The sequence below is a fragment of the Anopheles stephensi genome, chromosome 3 (assembly GCF_013141755.1).
Source record: "Anopheles stephensi strain Indian chromosome 3, UCI_ANSTEP_V1.0, whole genome shotgun sequence".
In the NCBI taxonomy this organism is placed as follows: domain Eukaryota; kingdom Metazoa; phylum Arthropoda; class Insecta; order Diptera; family Culicidae; genus Anopheles; species Anopheles stephensi.
In genome coordinates, this window is record NC_050203.1 from 75,125,036 (window position 1) to 75,140,255 (window position 15,220).

Consider the following 15,220-nt stretch of genomic DNA (forward strand, 5'->3'; position numbering starts at 1 on the left):
TACGACGTGAGCAAATATATTTTCTACAACACCTACAAGGGACTGAGTTAGCGTTTCATATGCTTTAGTCCTTAGGGTGTTCGATTTTATTTTTCGAGGGTATGGAGTATATTTTACCATTGAAATACTCTAGCAAAGCAAGACCTCATACATTTCTCTCACAATTTGTCATCGTATTCATGGCAAGCAATTAAGCACTCATCGTACACCGGGCTCAAAGTTATGGTTGTTTACGGAATTTTATTCACATGCCCCACCAAATACAAAGAAACTGTATTTAATAGTTCCTGCAAGAAAAGAGGGAGCATATATTAATGCATTTCAGTTCTTTGTTACAATCCTAAACGATTCGCTACACCGATTCTACTTACTTAGACAGTAGACCGTCCTTCTTGGCCAGACGAACGATGCAGTCGTCCGATTCACCCATGCGACGGATCTCACCGCAGATGGCGTACACCTTGGACGTGTCCAGCATGCGGCCAGTCTCCGGATCTACATCGACGATGTTGATCTGGATGGAGGCATGGTCCTTAGCGTGGATGATGCGGTTGCTCGACGAGCTGCGGATGCGAACGGAGAACAAATGTACAAAAGTGAGGTTAGGCACGTAAACAAATTCCACTCATCGTGGCGATACCACTGAGCACAGTAGCCCACACTCAATCGACACCGCTATTCAGATAATATGGGATGCAGGATAACTGTAGGCTCGAAGCCTGGCTCCGCTTCTACACTCGTTATCCCTATATGCACCGACACGTGTTGATGAAGAGTGTGTGTGGGCATCTCGCGTATCGCACAAGCTGGGGCCCTTCAGCGAAACTTACCACTTGCGGGGGCAGTACAAATCGACAAACTCTCCAGCATCGTTCTCCATTTTTGTTTGCTAAGGAAGAAACAACCAATTAGCTATCGCTTTTCACAAACTATATCCCTTCGGAAGCAATTTATCACGGTAAAATTCTTACTTTTAGTCAGAGGATTTCTGAACCGACAACAAGGATTGACAAATGGCGGCGAAAGAAAGAAAGAAAGAAAAAATGTGCGTGAACAGCGGTTTGACAGCTGTTTCTCCCCTGACAGCTGACAACTGTCAAAACGATTATCTTGACTGACGAAAACTTTCTTGATATTTTCAAAAATGATTTCAAACATTATTTTATTACTTTTTCAACATTATTGCGCGAGAGAAGTGGTTCTGGGAGGAAATTTAACATTTAATTAATTTTTGCATAATTTTCGCAAATGATTAGCATGTAAACAAACAGTATTTCCCCCTCTTCAACGGCTTTTAACGTACGTTGGATGAAGTTCGTCGATTGTTATCATTTGAAAGCTTCCGAGCTGTACGCAGCCCCAGAACAGATGGACGGCCGTGGGAACATCGGAAAAGCGCCGGCAAAAGGATGCACCAAAAGCTTTGGCTGGGAAACTCTCGTCCTTGTGGGGCGCTCGCCTGTGTTTGCATCGGAATGTAAATATTGTGAGTGTCGAGCAAAAATAGCGGTGAAAATGTCTCACGGGACATGGTGAATTGCACACACAGCAAGGAATTATAGGTATTATTCCAGAATCTATTTCAACTTGTGCTGTTTATGTTGCTGTGAGCTTTTCCACACTTGGAAAAGCTTCTCCTGTTCGGGGGAAGTTGTGGTGTAGTTCCTTTGCCGTAGATGTAAACAATGGGCAATCTAACGAATATTCACTTTTCACATTAGCTGCCCGGGTGCCAGAAACATGCCAGAATGGTCCGGATACGGCCTATAAATAGAAGGGGATAACGTCGGTCACCACCCCCGACCGAACCGACATTACGTAAACGCACGTGGAGTTCCGATTCGTTGCGGTTGTCCATTTATCTTCCCTTCTAATGGCACGCACACATCTCGAGAACGAAGCCGTTTTGGGGTCGTTTCTCGACCGTCGGCCGGAAGTAGCCGGAAAGCGAATGTCAGAAACAACCCGACAAAAGCCGGGTCAAGTCCGGAGAGAGGGCAAAAGTCCAATCACGCGAACCAAAGGACAGTCACCGGGAGCGGATAGAACGATGACGATGGGCTTTTTACGCACCTCAGCACCACGGCTCCGATTACGTTCGGAAGTTCTTTATTCCACGCACTCTTCCACCGTACGATCCGGACATGTCCTTCTGCTGTCGGAAATGGCCCAATGAGCTGGGTGGGTGGGTAGAGGGAGTTTTTCTTCAATATCCTCCCACCAGGCCGATCGATTCCGAGGCAAAGATAAAGCGTTTTGTTGATTATGTTTTTATTGGGTAGGCAAGCCGTCCGTCCAAAACGCGATACGGTAGCGCAGAACAACAAAAAAACTAACCATGACCATGGCCCCCAGTGCGTACGCTTTACCACACCACCACAAGTCTCCGTGCCATAACTACTACCATCCCACCATGACACAATGGGGCACCGTACCGTCCATACGAATCCGGTGCCGGACACAGGTGTACGGCTGACAAAGCACCTGGTGGCCAAACCCAAGCGGACTGGCGGACTCCCTGCCGCTTGTGTGCCAATGCTGTGCTGTGGGGGAAAGTTTCCTATGCTGGAGGCGATTCAAATTGAATCACGCACAACACGCGGCACCGCTAGCATGCCGATAACAGGCGGGCTTTCGCCGTGTACATGACCTCCAAAAGTCGGTTGTAATGCACTTCCGATCGGGAGTGAAAGAAAGGCACCGCGCCGCACAGACAATGGTTTTAATGTTCGAAAACAAAAGGGGAAAAGTTTAATGCTCTCGGTGCGCGGTGGTAATAATCCGCGGAAAGTTGTTTTGCCTGTTCGGTTGTGGTGGTGAGATTTTTACCAGCTGATTGCGATAGATGCACGCTTTGCATTATCGATACGGGGAGTTTTGAAGAAAGTCTCAGTGGGTTTTTATTTGCATGGGGAGAAGAAAACGGCGCACGCGGGTACGTGAGGCTATGTAAATATATCAACCTAGATAGGGTTACGACACTATGCTTTGGCCGCATTTTTTTTCGGACATATCGTTTCTGGAATGCCTAGTAGCCAGGTATTACTGACATGAATCCTCCGTTAGAGACTTGGCTTAGAAGCTTCTTCCAAAGCGTTCTTCTCAATGCCGGAATGATCGGTGGTTGGACTGGTTACCCGTAAGTAGCTCCAAACGACCTCCAGGACGCCTCCTTCAAGGTGCCTATTTTAGGAAGAGGCCCCATAAACCAAGGATCAAAAACGTTATTACTTGCTGGGTCCATGAGATAGCCCCAGCACGTAGATGATATCATGTATTCAATTCGTTCTTAGTTTTTCGCAATCAGCAATCGTCTCGACCACAAAATGCTTACCACAGGTGGGATAAACGGACCAAACGCACCAAGACCTCGCTTTCGATCAGCAGAATCAAATTGATAGGGGTCCACAAATTCCTTCAAGAAAAAAACTCTACTGGACAATGTTGAAGGATATTTAGGGGTTTGTTCTACGGACGGCAGTTTTAACGAGATTTCTTTATGAGCTAGCTAGCATACTATAAAAATAGATTTATAGATTTTATAGATTTTTTCTTACTGGGAATTTTCTATCTCAGATGCTTCTCTACGAACTTCTCTGACCTTTGAGCCCAAGATGCAAAAAAAAACGAAGTCCTCAGGCTTTACTGAAGTCCCCAGATATTGCAGGGATTTTCATGGCTTCCCCTGCCATGAGTCCTTGTTTGTGACGACGAGACCTTGCCGTTCAAGAAGCCTTAGGATTCTAAAGATTAAAAAAATTCTTATACAGACACGATATGTATGGATCCTCCTCACAGTGGGGGCCTTGTATAACCACTTCGCTAGTAGCATCTTTCCATGGCCAAGAAATGTCCCAGAAAGTTGATCTTTTACGGTCTAGAATAGTGCTGAAGATCCGGACTATTTGGATATTTGAGCTGATTTTGTTGTTGATGAATGCAGTTACTAGGCTACTTTTTTTTGCCATATCTTCATTTTGTCTGTAACTTTCGTTGAATAGCTCGTAGGATCACTAGGATATAGGATCGTCACAAATTTTTTTTTAAAGTCAGTCTATTTACTTCTTGGTTGCTGTTGATGCTTCTCATTAAAAATCAAACTCCAACCGACCACATGTATCTTGCAGGTCCCTCTTATCACAAGCTACAGAACACCAAGACGGAAGCGTTTTATTGCGTCCCTCAAAACACAAAAAAACATGGACAGAAGAAATTCTTATCTTACCTGCAAATGCCATTAACGGGGTCTCCCGTAAGCAGCAGCTCCCGTTATCGCCTGGTGACTGGTGACCGGTAACTTTGTCGTTCGATCGTTTCATCCAGTTCGTCCATCCCAGCAGCAGCAGCATAGGCCATCCATTTCCTCTCATCCGGTTTGCAAGTACCAGGTCGTCCCTGTCGTTTGAAGGCGAAGAAGTGCAACTATTTAGAAAAACAAAACTAGGTGAGATGATTACCTGTTTTGGAGAGCAAATTCCAACGATACCGTAGTTGTATGTGGTTGGAATGTAAAACCAGACCTGGTTAGCTTCTATTCCTCCCGTCTTCGGTCGGTTATCTAAGAGTTCTGGTGAGATGTGTGTGTGTGTGTGTGTGAAGCTAGCAAGCTGAAACGATTGAAACGTTTTAAAGCGTGATTACCGCTTTTGGCCACACGCGCTCTAAACGCTCGGCCTAGAGGGTAAGGAACCGATGAGGGTTCGATGCAAGCGAATCTCTGCCTTTGCAAAGGGTGCATCCACCACTCGACACGGAAAAGGCGGCCGCACCGGTGGAAAGTGAGCGCGTGCCATGTACCACCTTCCCTCCTGCCAGCCAGCGTCTCTCCCTCTCTCTGGTCGTGAATGTGAGCGCGATCGCGGGTAATACGCGCGTGTCTAGGGTTGTTACGGTGCGTTTCAAGCCTGGTCTTGGACCCGCGTGGATACGTGCCGCTGCTGTGTGTTGCTGGTGGGGAAAGAGTGTGGCAGTGGTTGTGGATTTTCCGACCGACTGACAGTTACCGTTTGGCTTGGCGGCGTCCGCTGCAGTGGGCTTGAATTGGGTTTAATGATGTTTATATTTCCGATCTCCCAGGCGCGCTCGCAGTCTCGTGCGAATCGTGATCCACTGTGGTACGAAAAATAAATACACACACGGTGCTCCCGACCGTGTGCGTGTGTGTGTGTGGGTGCATGTGTACCGGGGTTGGAAGAGAGCAAATAAAAAACCCGCCGTCGATCAATCGTCTTCCGGGCGTGCGTGCGTTCTGAGATCCGGGAAAGAATCGATCAGCTGTATCTGGCAACAAGAACAAGTGGTGACGACCAGCTGGTTGATCGGGGTGCTTTTTTTTATTGTTGAAGTGATAAAATTAGAATTCAACCAACATCGCGACGCAATCGCGTGAATGATCAGTATCGGTTCCATTGATCGTTCCTTACCTGTGTATCGGTGTGACGTATTCCTAGGGAAACCTGTTCTGATTCAATGCGTGTGTTTTGGGTTGGGGCACGAGATTGATGTCGCGTGGTTGTCATCGATCGTGTGTGTGTGTGTGAGTAGGAGTGCGAGATAAGCCGGCCGTCATTAGAGCGGCTTGCAGTTAGTCTGTGCGTGATAGTGACGCGGTGATGGATGAAGAAAATGGCGCGTGGTTTTGTGTTTGATGCAGTGAAAAATCATTAATATCTTGAGTGTTTATTCCCAAATTGCTTAGTGTTTAGTGGTGTTGTGGATTACTGATCTTACTCGGCAAGTGAAGTGTGTTGATTGGTGTGTTTTTTTGTGCGCGTAATTCTGAACCTGAAGATCATCATCTTCATTAGGTAAGCAGATCAATCGATCGATACCGGGTTCGATGCTAAACAATGAAGCTTCTTCTTTTGTTTCTGCGAGTGTGCAACAGGTGTTGCCTTCGTTTTCGCTACTAATACCTATTTGGGGAACTGTTGGGAAACTGAAGGCAATATTACTATTTATCGAATACATTGAAGGTTAAGAATCAAATCTCATCTGCATCGTTCCTCGGACGAATGACGTGAGTCTCGTGGGCAGACAATATGGCTGGCACGGTCCAGCAGGTTGAGGTGTGATCAGCCAAAAAAAAAAGAGGATCGTACTACGGGCTCGCACTCCAAGCAGTGGCGAGTCAAGATATTTGGAGGTCTCGAGCGGAATAGCAGTTGAGTTTTCCCTAATTGTGATATTAAAGGGAAACAACAGGCCCCGAGCCGCTGGTAGGTTGATCCGCTACTGACTCCAAGCACTCCTAGCAAATAATTCTTTTCCAACACATATGAGTGCACTTGGGAACTGGAAAATAACCATGTGTTCTTAGCTATGACAAACTTTTTTATTATAAGTGTTTAGTACTTAAGTATTCTAGTATTATTTTTAGATGTTTTTTTAGTAAAATTTTTAATGACTGTAAATTTATACAAATTTAAAAATTTGCTGCTTTCTATTGTGACAAGTGGCTTAGTACCTTAGTAGGCTTGGTACACTTAGTAGACATATTTATCGATTGTCGGTAACCTTATCCCATGCAGGTCCTCTATGCAGGAGTCTGACTCCACTATTAGACCTAAGGCACTACTATTGATAGTGGATTTTTTTCGTTACTGGAGGCCTGTTGCTGTTGATTTTCTGGGAAAAAATTGACATCAGATGAATACACTTAGTAATACTTGATGTTTTGGATCCCTGTGTTGGTTGATGATGAGTCGGCCCAGCAGCTGGAATAAAGGGTCTACTGAAACAAATTTTGTGAATTTATTAACAGCAAAAAATACTCGTTGGTTAGTAACTCCATTTTGTCTGGCATTTTATTTTGACAATTAAAGATTCGTCTTCAGAACGACTCTTGAAACAAAAAACTGCTCGCCTTTTCGAGGTTTCGATTTATTTGTAGGTCGTTGAGCTTGAGTGATTTTTTGATGAAGTATTTGCAGTATGCAACCGGTACCGATAGCATCTTCCCTTCGGTACAGATATATACTGTACAGAAATGACAAGCCAAGAACACTTCAAATTGTATTGTCAAAGATGAAGATACATTTTGAGACTATATTGACCATAGATTGCGCTATTGCCAGCTGTGGTGGAAATCTAGTAATGAACATTGCGACCTCCACGGACAGGACAGGTCTAGCCTTATTAGATGTTTACTGTGAGTAGCTATCAGCGAGTTACTAATGAAATAAACCTTCGCGCTACTTACAGCGTGCAGCAAAGCATCGATTTCCTAAACAATCCCTTCCTTTTACTCAATTCTGGGCTGAGTAAATTTATAAACCACTAACCCTAAGAACCCCTTAATGGTGCCATCCTGTCCGTCTTCATTACAAATAGCACACACACACACACACTTTCCTCGGTCACGATTTAAATGCTACACTGCGGCGTGCGGGCACCGCTAAACGATTGTGTCTGGCAGACACAAAACTTCAAAACTAGTCATAATCGAGCACAATTATTAGCAAACAAACTATTTGATAGACCTTCGCCGATTATCTCCTTAACAGGTGCTTCTCCCGATGAATCACTCGAACACCACTCGCATACTACGGTGCGGTTCAAGAACCGATATGATGGCGCAGGAGTTTCGAAAGGGGGGAGGAAGAGTCGTCCATTAGCAGGCAGCGTGAAGTGTTGAAAACCCTCGGCAGCAGAAGAAGGGCTGTTCCTTAGCTGCAACACCCGGGTTGGTTCGTTGGATCGATAAAGTATCCAACCCGGCAATCGGTGGGTCCCTGCCGATGGTGGATGGAATCAATAATTAGCACTTTGAAGTTACGGGTGAACAACAACAGGCCAACAACTGCGATGGGTACCGTGGATGGGCATGCACACCCGAACACCCGAACCCGGCCAACAGCTATTAAGTCACCGTTAATGCCTTCGAATGTCAAGCTTGAGCCATTGACTAGGGCACACGATGGAGGTGGATGGAATGGGTTAGAAGTTGAAGGTTGATTTGTTCCCCGTTTTGTAGATGGGCGTGCTGAATGGTGCTAAAATTTGCACCATCGTCGCACCGCACCTCGCATCGGAGGTTTAGGTTATCATTCCGCAGGAGAACTTTGTCGCAAAAGTTAGCGTTGGAGTATGCAAATCTATTATACCGCCATCATTCCGACTGCACAACCGCAAGTGAAGGGCATGCAGTTCAAAGTTCGTCTCACTGCTCCACGGATGGTACACCAGCTTGTCGTACACCATGATCGCCCGGAAGGGTCGAGCTTTTATGAGTCTCCCTCCCGACCCGGACAACATCCCTCCTCAGGCTTTTCGGAACCCCCCGAAATAGTTATTTGCAGCGGTATGTGATGTCGTCGTACGTACACGAGCAGAGCAGAGTGGTTAGCTAAGTGATATCAGCGAACGATTTCTGTAGCTTTTCTGGGTTCCTCCCCCAGGCTCCCGGGTCCTCTGAAGGCGCCTAGGGTACTCAATCATTCGCGTCACGTCCGGAAAAGCTTGCCACACGAGCCGAGAAACTCGCTCGGATATTGCAAATGTCCCAATGTTCGGCACGGCACGGGTAGAGTAAAGGTGACGTACATGTGTACATGCACTTCCGGTTCCAGTTTTCCTCCCGACCGAAAACGGCGGACCAAATTTTCCCAAAAACTCGCTGGTGTGAAACTTGGCAACACTTCGTCTGCTGCCACACACGGCTCCCGCGCTTGTGTGAATGCAAATTGGGAAATTCGAAAACAATACACACGCGGCAAAGGACGAACTGCACGCGAGAACTAAACTTTCACCATTTGCTGTAATAACATCGCTTTTTGGTGTAGTGCCAGCAGCAGTCGCCCGGCAGAGCTGTCAGACATATTATACGCCACCGCCACGCGAATGATGCACCGGCGCGAATCCAGCGGCAGGTGCACGTTTTGTGTTTCGTTTGGCGTTTACGTTGCGAATTACCGGTAATACGAAATTCTGACCTACTTCGTGGGTTGGTTTTGGGGGGGTGGGAGATGGAAAGGTCCCCCTCCCCCCTTCCTTCAGACTGGTTGCAGTTTTAAGAGGCACCTGAGAGATGACTTAAGTGTGGCTGGAGATGGGTAGACGGGGCAATCATCCTTGCCTGCAAGTGGATATGTAACTTATTTTCGCAAAGTGTTACAATTACCGTCGGAAGAAACACAAATGAAGTTTGCGAAGTCGTTGCGTCCGTGAGGGGGACACCCTTATTCAATCTGTTTCTAAATCAAATTAACAAAAGTTAAGCATGCTAACTGTTATTATTCGATTGTAACTTGTTCTCTAGGAATAGGAAGCTCGGTTTTCTTGCTTCCAAAAATAGCTCTTGCGCATACGAATGATCATCAGGCGCGGTCCACTTGTAATCGATATCATCTCACGAGTAAAGCCAATCACGTCGCACAATAGGGCTAGTGGAGGACATCGGGTTTTCAATTTCCATGTCTTAATATCTATTTCAGAATTAATTCTTCTTAAAGTTGGATTCAGTTAGAGCTCCTCAGGGACAAAAAAATCTAGAATTCACAAGTCTTTTTGTTAATCTGATATTAATATTTAACTTGCATGTAATATTAAAAATACTTGAAGGAGTTTCTTAGCATCGACGCCATTAATACGACGGAACTGGATTGAAATCTGAAATTTTCCGCCGGAAATGGAATTGAATTGGAAGCCGGAAATTGAAGATCAAGACCTCACTAGATTTTTACCCATTTGGGTTGGATTTTATAGACTCACATTAGGATTTCCATAACCGCCACGTGGCTGACAGTGGAAGTATTGTCTATATTATATCGATATTATAAATAATATAGGAAGTTAAATATTATAGTTCGAATTGGTTAGAGGAACCGGTTAGGTGTCCGACTGGGTCTTCTGCTAGGCCATGCTGGCCGTATAATGGTTTACTAAGCCTCAGGATATCAAGTAGTTATACCGGAGATTCGATCGTCGGTCCTGTTGAGTGAAGAGCGGGGTCGCTATCGCCTTGGCTACCAGACCGCTCCGTGCATGTCCTGGATATTGTAAGTAAATTTTCTCACAGCTTTAAAGAAGAATAAATGCTTCTGGAAGTTGTACTATGTCCATTTGAAGTTCAGCCATCAAGTCTTAGTTTGAGATTCTTAGTTGTGAGTGTCTCCATATGAGTGCACTTAATATTTTATTGATGCCTAAATGTGCCCATTTTTGAAGAACTCCTATTTTTTGAATTTTCATAATTTTTGGTTTAATAAAGCTCTAGGAATATTGCCGGAAAATTTTTTTTCGCCGAATAAAACATCCGTCCTTTCCCACTGGAACAAGCCTGCCCGTCCCACTGTGCATCGGTCACGAAAGATCGGCACAAAATTCGGCTTGCTTGCTTTTGGTAAGAGATTTTGGGCCGGTATTTATAGACCATAATACTCCATGTCATGCACGGAAAACTTTTCTTGCCTAGACGCCGGGTACTGTCTGCCGGTGATAGCGATACCAGCCGCCGAGCGCGCAACTAACTCGAAACCCGTGCCCTACACGTGCGAGGCAGCACACGTCAGTGAAACAGATACCGAGATATGAGTTGCCCGATCCGGGGCGAGATGGGATACCCCGGGAGGAAAAAGTTTATATAATTGTAGTTTAGCGAAAGTTTTGCAATATTCCCTATCGCTGGTTGGCGTGATGTAACGAACAACAGTAGCTTCTGTGTGGGGCGCTGTTGCACGTCTCGAAATCACTAACCTAGAACGTGTGTGTGTGTGTAGTACTGCTGCCTACGTGCGACCTACCAAGCTACATGACGTTGATATACATTTTGTTTTGTTCTGCTCTTTTTCTCTTTGTAGGGATACGCAACACAACCGAGTAACGAGGCTGCAGTGCGAAACGGGTCTGGCCTGCTTTGATTGATGTGAAGCCAAACCGAGGGCTGTCATTTGATCTGTTATTTGCGTGAAATCGACCAGAAGAAGCTGTGGTGGGTCGCCATTGCGCCAAGTGAATCGTAATCGAGTTTGAATAGGCATACAGGTGGGGGGGGATAAATAAATAGATCACTGATTCTTTAACAAAAAAGAAGTATCGGTGAGTACTTTTTCAGGGTGGGGATCCCTAAGAGGGTAGCCCATAATTACCACCATAAGGCGCTAGTTAAAAGCTCAAGCTTCCGTGCCGGTTTAAGTTGCTGCTTCCGGTGCAAGTATCTTGCTTGCGTGTGCAAGTTTTTCGTTGTGTAGCGTGAGCTCGGAAATAGGGAAAAACTCACTCGGTGTATTTAATCGTCCCCGTTTTTTAATGGCGCCCGTGGAATGTTCAACGCAGTGTGTTTTTGTGCTTAATTAAATATTATCTTCAAGAACGGGTGCAAAACGAAAAAAAAAACAAGCTCGAAGAAATAGCCGTGTGTCCCGAGCGAGTTGTGGTGCGAGAAGAATCGTTTTCATTGAAGTTTTCCCCGCGGAAGAAAGTGCTTTGCTGTGTGTCCGACAACAACGGAAATCATCGATAGGAAAGCCATCACCGTCCAGTGTGTCCGTCGTCGTGGTCCCGGTCGGAGGACCGTCCGAGAAGACTTCAATCATCATCCGCTTGTTAGGTTTGGTGACGTTCCCCCTGTATTTTTTCCGGTTCGGCGAAAATAGAATCGGCAGCGCGACACAGCCAGTGAGACGGAGGACGGGAGGAATAAAACGAAAGCTTCAACCGTCCGGACGATCGCGGGCGCAAATCGGATCAGCGAAATTGGAATGTCATTGAAGGTAAGACGCTCTCGTACATTAGTTTGTGTCGCTTTGACCTGCCGAGCGTTTATTTTCATCCTCCCTTGTAATGCCTGGTCCTTCGGGAGCGTTTGCCATCGATTCCGCCTGCGTTATTAATTACACCATCGATTTATATAAATCCTTGACCCCTCTCCCCCCTCCCCTCCAACCCTCGTTCCGTCCATCGGTTCCATCGGTAGGGAATGGCCGCTGGGGATTATTTCTGTATTTTCTGTCTTCCTCCCGTGGGTTGGGCTCTTCTTTTACTGATTGGCTTTTACAGACATCTTAGGAGAGAAGCGTCCCGAGCAGTAGAAGACGAGGGGGGCCACGGTAGAAGCGCGGTAGCTTATTAATTGAACACAAGGTAGCAGAAGAAAAGATTGTGTCCTTTTTCGAGCCCGGCGGCGACAAGATGTCCGGCGGCAGAAAATTAACTCATCTGAAAGATTTATTACTCTCAGGGTATGTTTTTTTGTTGTTGTTGTTGATGCTGAATCCACATCCGGAATCGATCCGATTGAACGTGATGTAAATATTTAATAAATGCGCATTCGCCACTCGTTTTAGTTCTGTTTTCCCGTGCGTGTCGGCGGATGAAGCTACTGGCAAGTTTCATGAAACTGGAACGAGCTAGAAAACGATACCAACCAGATGTCTGCTACGGCTTGTCTTGGCTGAAAACCTTGCCGAGGGAACACTTGAAGTCTTGCGCCCGCGCCACTAATTGTTCGTTTGAGAATGCAAATAACACTGCACTGCGTGCTTTGTACCGGCCGTGGATGTCGTCGTCGCTGTGCTAACCGGTGGGACAAACAGTAAAGCACCACTGACCTGGGAGTCTTGGAACCCGGGCGCTGGTGCAGTCAAGTCGAACAAATATTGATCTGCTGATAGTATCGGCGTGCGTTCGTTTCGCCGTATTGCAACGCTTAGAACTCGACGCTTCTCGACCGTCTGGCTCGGTTGGTCGTCTGCTCCACATCATCATCATCATCATTATCGCGCCATACGATCGTACCGTATGGCGTGCCGGAATGGTGTGCAGGGAAGAATTTCTGAAGCAAAACTGTTTGCAAACGGTCGGGAACGAGCGCATTCAGAATGCACCTGAATGCAGTAATAGAGGCTCCGAGAGGCTGTTGCCTGTCCGTATCGCTGGAACCGATTCCAGCGAAGCCGCGTGGCCGAGACCCTATTTCAGTTTCCATTCCATTGCACACACATACGCTTTGCCAGCGATGCAACGCTTCCGTCCGCCAGTCCGCGGTGGCCGGACGCACAAGAAAGCGGGAAGTTTATTGCTGGTTTATGGTGCGTTTGTTCACGATTAGCTTTAGCCAGGGATTGAATCCGTCGGGGGTCGGGGTCCTTTTTTTGCTCTCGACGGGTTCGCATTCGTTCTGCGTGTCATACGTGCGTACGTGGACGCGAAGAAAAAGTCGGTTTGATCCCGGGCGACACCGTTTGCGAAACCGTTTAACGGCTGACGGCTTGCCCGAGATAATCCGTTATGATCAGCTGGTCTGCTGCCGGCGATGGGGGTGCGCGGGGGGTATTTTAGATTGAACGCTTCGGGCACGGTACACGGCACACGGCATGACCCACTTTTTTCACTGTCCCGGAACTGGCTCGTCCTGCGATTCGGTACGGTCCTTCGTACCGTAGAGGCAGCGTGGACAAACACCGATGGCCGTCGGTTTGGGGAACGTCTATTGATATTTGGACACGAATTTATTAACACTTGTAGCGACAGCAGCACCACGCCAGATCAGCATCCGTAGCCAGAACGCTGGGATAGGAGAATTTTGGGGATAGGATGGCACAGGTTTTTTTTTGTCGCACTCGCCACCCCTTTTTATCGCTTATCGTTTGACGGAAGCAAAACGAGAGCTGCCGGGAAAATGATGTGTTCCGGTCGTGCTCGTGCTCGTGGATGACGGTCGACCACGGGACACATCGCCCGGTGTACAAATATTAGCCGGAACTCATTTGTGGACGCGGGTTGCTTGCTCGGTAGGCATTAGATGGCGTGTTAATTTGATTTTTTTTCAACTAATAGTTGAGTCAAATTTGACACACTATGTGTCCAAGCGAGATATGCGATTGGGAATTCTAATGTCCCTGGTATGTATCAGCACGGTTACAGCGTCCCGGGAGAGGGAGCTTACAGGGTTAACTGGGCTGAAAAATAAGCGCCAGTATTTAATCTCCATTTTGTTCGATCGCGTAGTTTTCTAGAGTCTAATCCGCCCTGGATAATAAGAATATAGCAGCCAAATTCTGACGATTCTGACGTGTGTTTAATCAAAATCTTGACTTGTTTTACAAATACGGTCCTGGTAAACCCTGTTCTGTCATCTCCGGTGGCCTGGCACAAAAATTTCACCAGCTCAAGCACGTCTTCAAAATCTAAAGTCCGCTACATAGGACGACGATTGAGAATGGTAGGGACCTGGCAGGACAGGAAGGTCCAGTCAATTAGGCTCAGGTTTCGCAGCACTAGTCCGTCCATCCAGCTCCCGAAAGCGCACATTGGTCACGCTTGACAAAAATCGTCAGTAGCAGAATCTTGGTTGGTGCTGACCTGCCTACCAGCGTCTGTCTCTGTGCAAATATTGATGTGGATGTATCTCGCTTCTACGCTATCGATTTATGGCTCAGCTTTTTTTTTGTTGGTCCTATGCCATCCCGCACTTGTCATCCACAGAAGGGAGTCCAGCACACCGAGGACGTAGTGTTTTTTTTTCGCAGGGGGGTTTGTCGCTGCTTGCTGCCTCGCTGGAGGGTTTATGTTGCGATTTTTATGATGTTCTCGGGTAGTCAGAGACCGTGTCTGACAAAAAATCGGCCTCGTAAGGATGGATGGCTTGATGGATGCCTGGACGGTTGGCTTCTTTCGTTTCGTGCATGGATTATCTTTCGGTTCGCGTTGATTGCCCGTTGCGTGCGGCAAAACGAACAGCGTGCAACTACACTGCGAGTTTATTGAAAGCGGGGGGATGATTTAAGTTACAGCAAAACGGCGCAGGATTTTTTGGTACTCAGGATGGGATGAGCGGAGCAAATTTGTAGAAAGGCGGAACCAGATTTCTTACGCTGCAAAGGTACATCAGACATCGGAAGTCGGTAACATCGGCAGCAAGTCCCCCGATGGTGACAGTATATGCATTATGTATCAGTTTGCTTGTACGTGCACTTCTCGCTTCCGGAGAACTGTTTTACATGACCCCGGTTGCATGCCAGTCGAGCGAGCGAGCTACACACACTAATTCGATAAATTGACAGTCGGAAAATTGTCTTGCGGGAAAAGCACATCCGTATGCAACATTAATGATCGCGTTCTTGAGAAAATCGAAAACCAATTCTCGTGTGTGTGTGGGTCTGTGTCGTCTATTTTAATCTTTATGATAACGATCCTTGTCGTCCGTGTTCTGCAGGTGGGGGGGATTTTCTTTTTATACGCCATTTTATTGTAGGAAGCATGTCTCACAGTACAATTTCCA

General features: G+C 46.6%; 2 protein-coding genes across 15 annotated transcripts in view; one reads left to right on the forward strand and one right to left on the reverse strand.

The window, feature by feature from the left end:
• The window catches only part of LOC118510777 (ankyrin repeat domain-containing protein 29), a 253,927-nt gene that overhangs the window by 14,148 nt on the left and 224,559 nt on the right, over positions 1-15,220 (forward strand). The window contains exons 1-4 of one of the 13 annotated variants that reach the window (XM_036053046.1): positions 1,387-1,562; positions 5,077-5,114; positions 5,699-5,807; positions 10,800-11,711. In XM_036053046.1, coding sequence (XP_035908939.1) covers positions 11,700-11,711 — 12 coding nt within the window. In that variant the 5' untranslated portion in view covers positions 1,387-1,562; positions 5,077-5,114; positions 5,699-5,807; positions 10,800-11,699. Of the gene's footprint in view, positions 1-1,386; positions 1,563-4,175; positions 4,445-5,076; positions 5,115-5,137; positions 5,324-5,343; positions 5,537-5,698; positions 5,808-10,681; positions 10,707-10,799; positions 11,712-15,220 lie in introns of those variants that run through there. The other 12 variants (XM_036053048.1, XM_036053047.1, XM_036053049.1 and 9 more) reach the window with 12 other exon arrangements.
• Positions 205-1,079, reverse strand: LOC118510781 (40S ribosomal protein S21). Of its 2 annotated transcripts, XM_036053066.1 has the most exons (4): positions 972-1,079; positions 831-889; positions 372-563; positions 205-287 (listed from the first exon to the last, which is right to left on the reverse strand). In XM_036053066.1, exons 2-4 carry the CDS (start codon positions 878-880, stop codon positions 278-280), a joined length of 252 nt encoding a protein of 83 aa, XP_035908959.1. In that variant the 5' UTR covers positions 881-889; positions 972-1,079; the 3' UTR covers positions 205-277. The 2 variants fall into 2 exon arrangements, with proteins under 2 accessions (XP_035908959.1, XP_035908960.1); XM_036053067.1 differs by lacking the exon at positions 205-287 and having other exon boundaries at positions 368-563.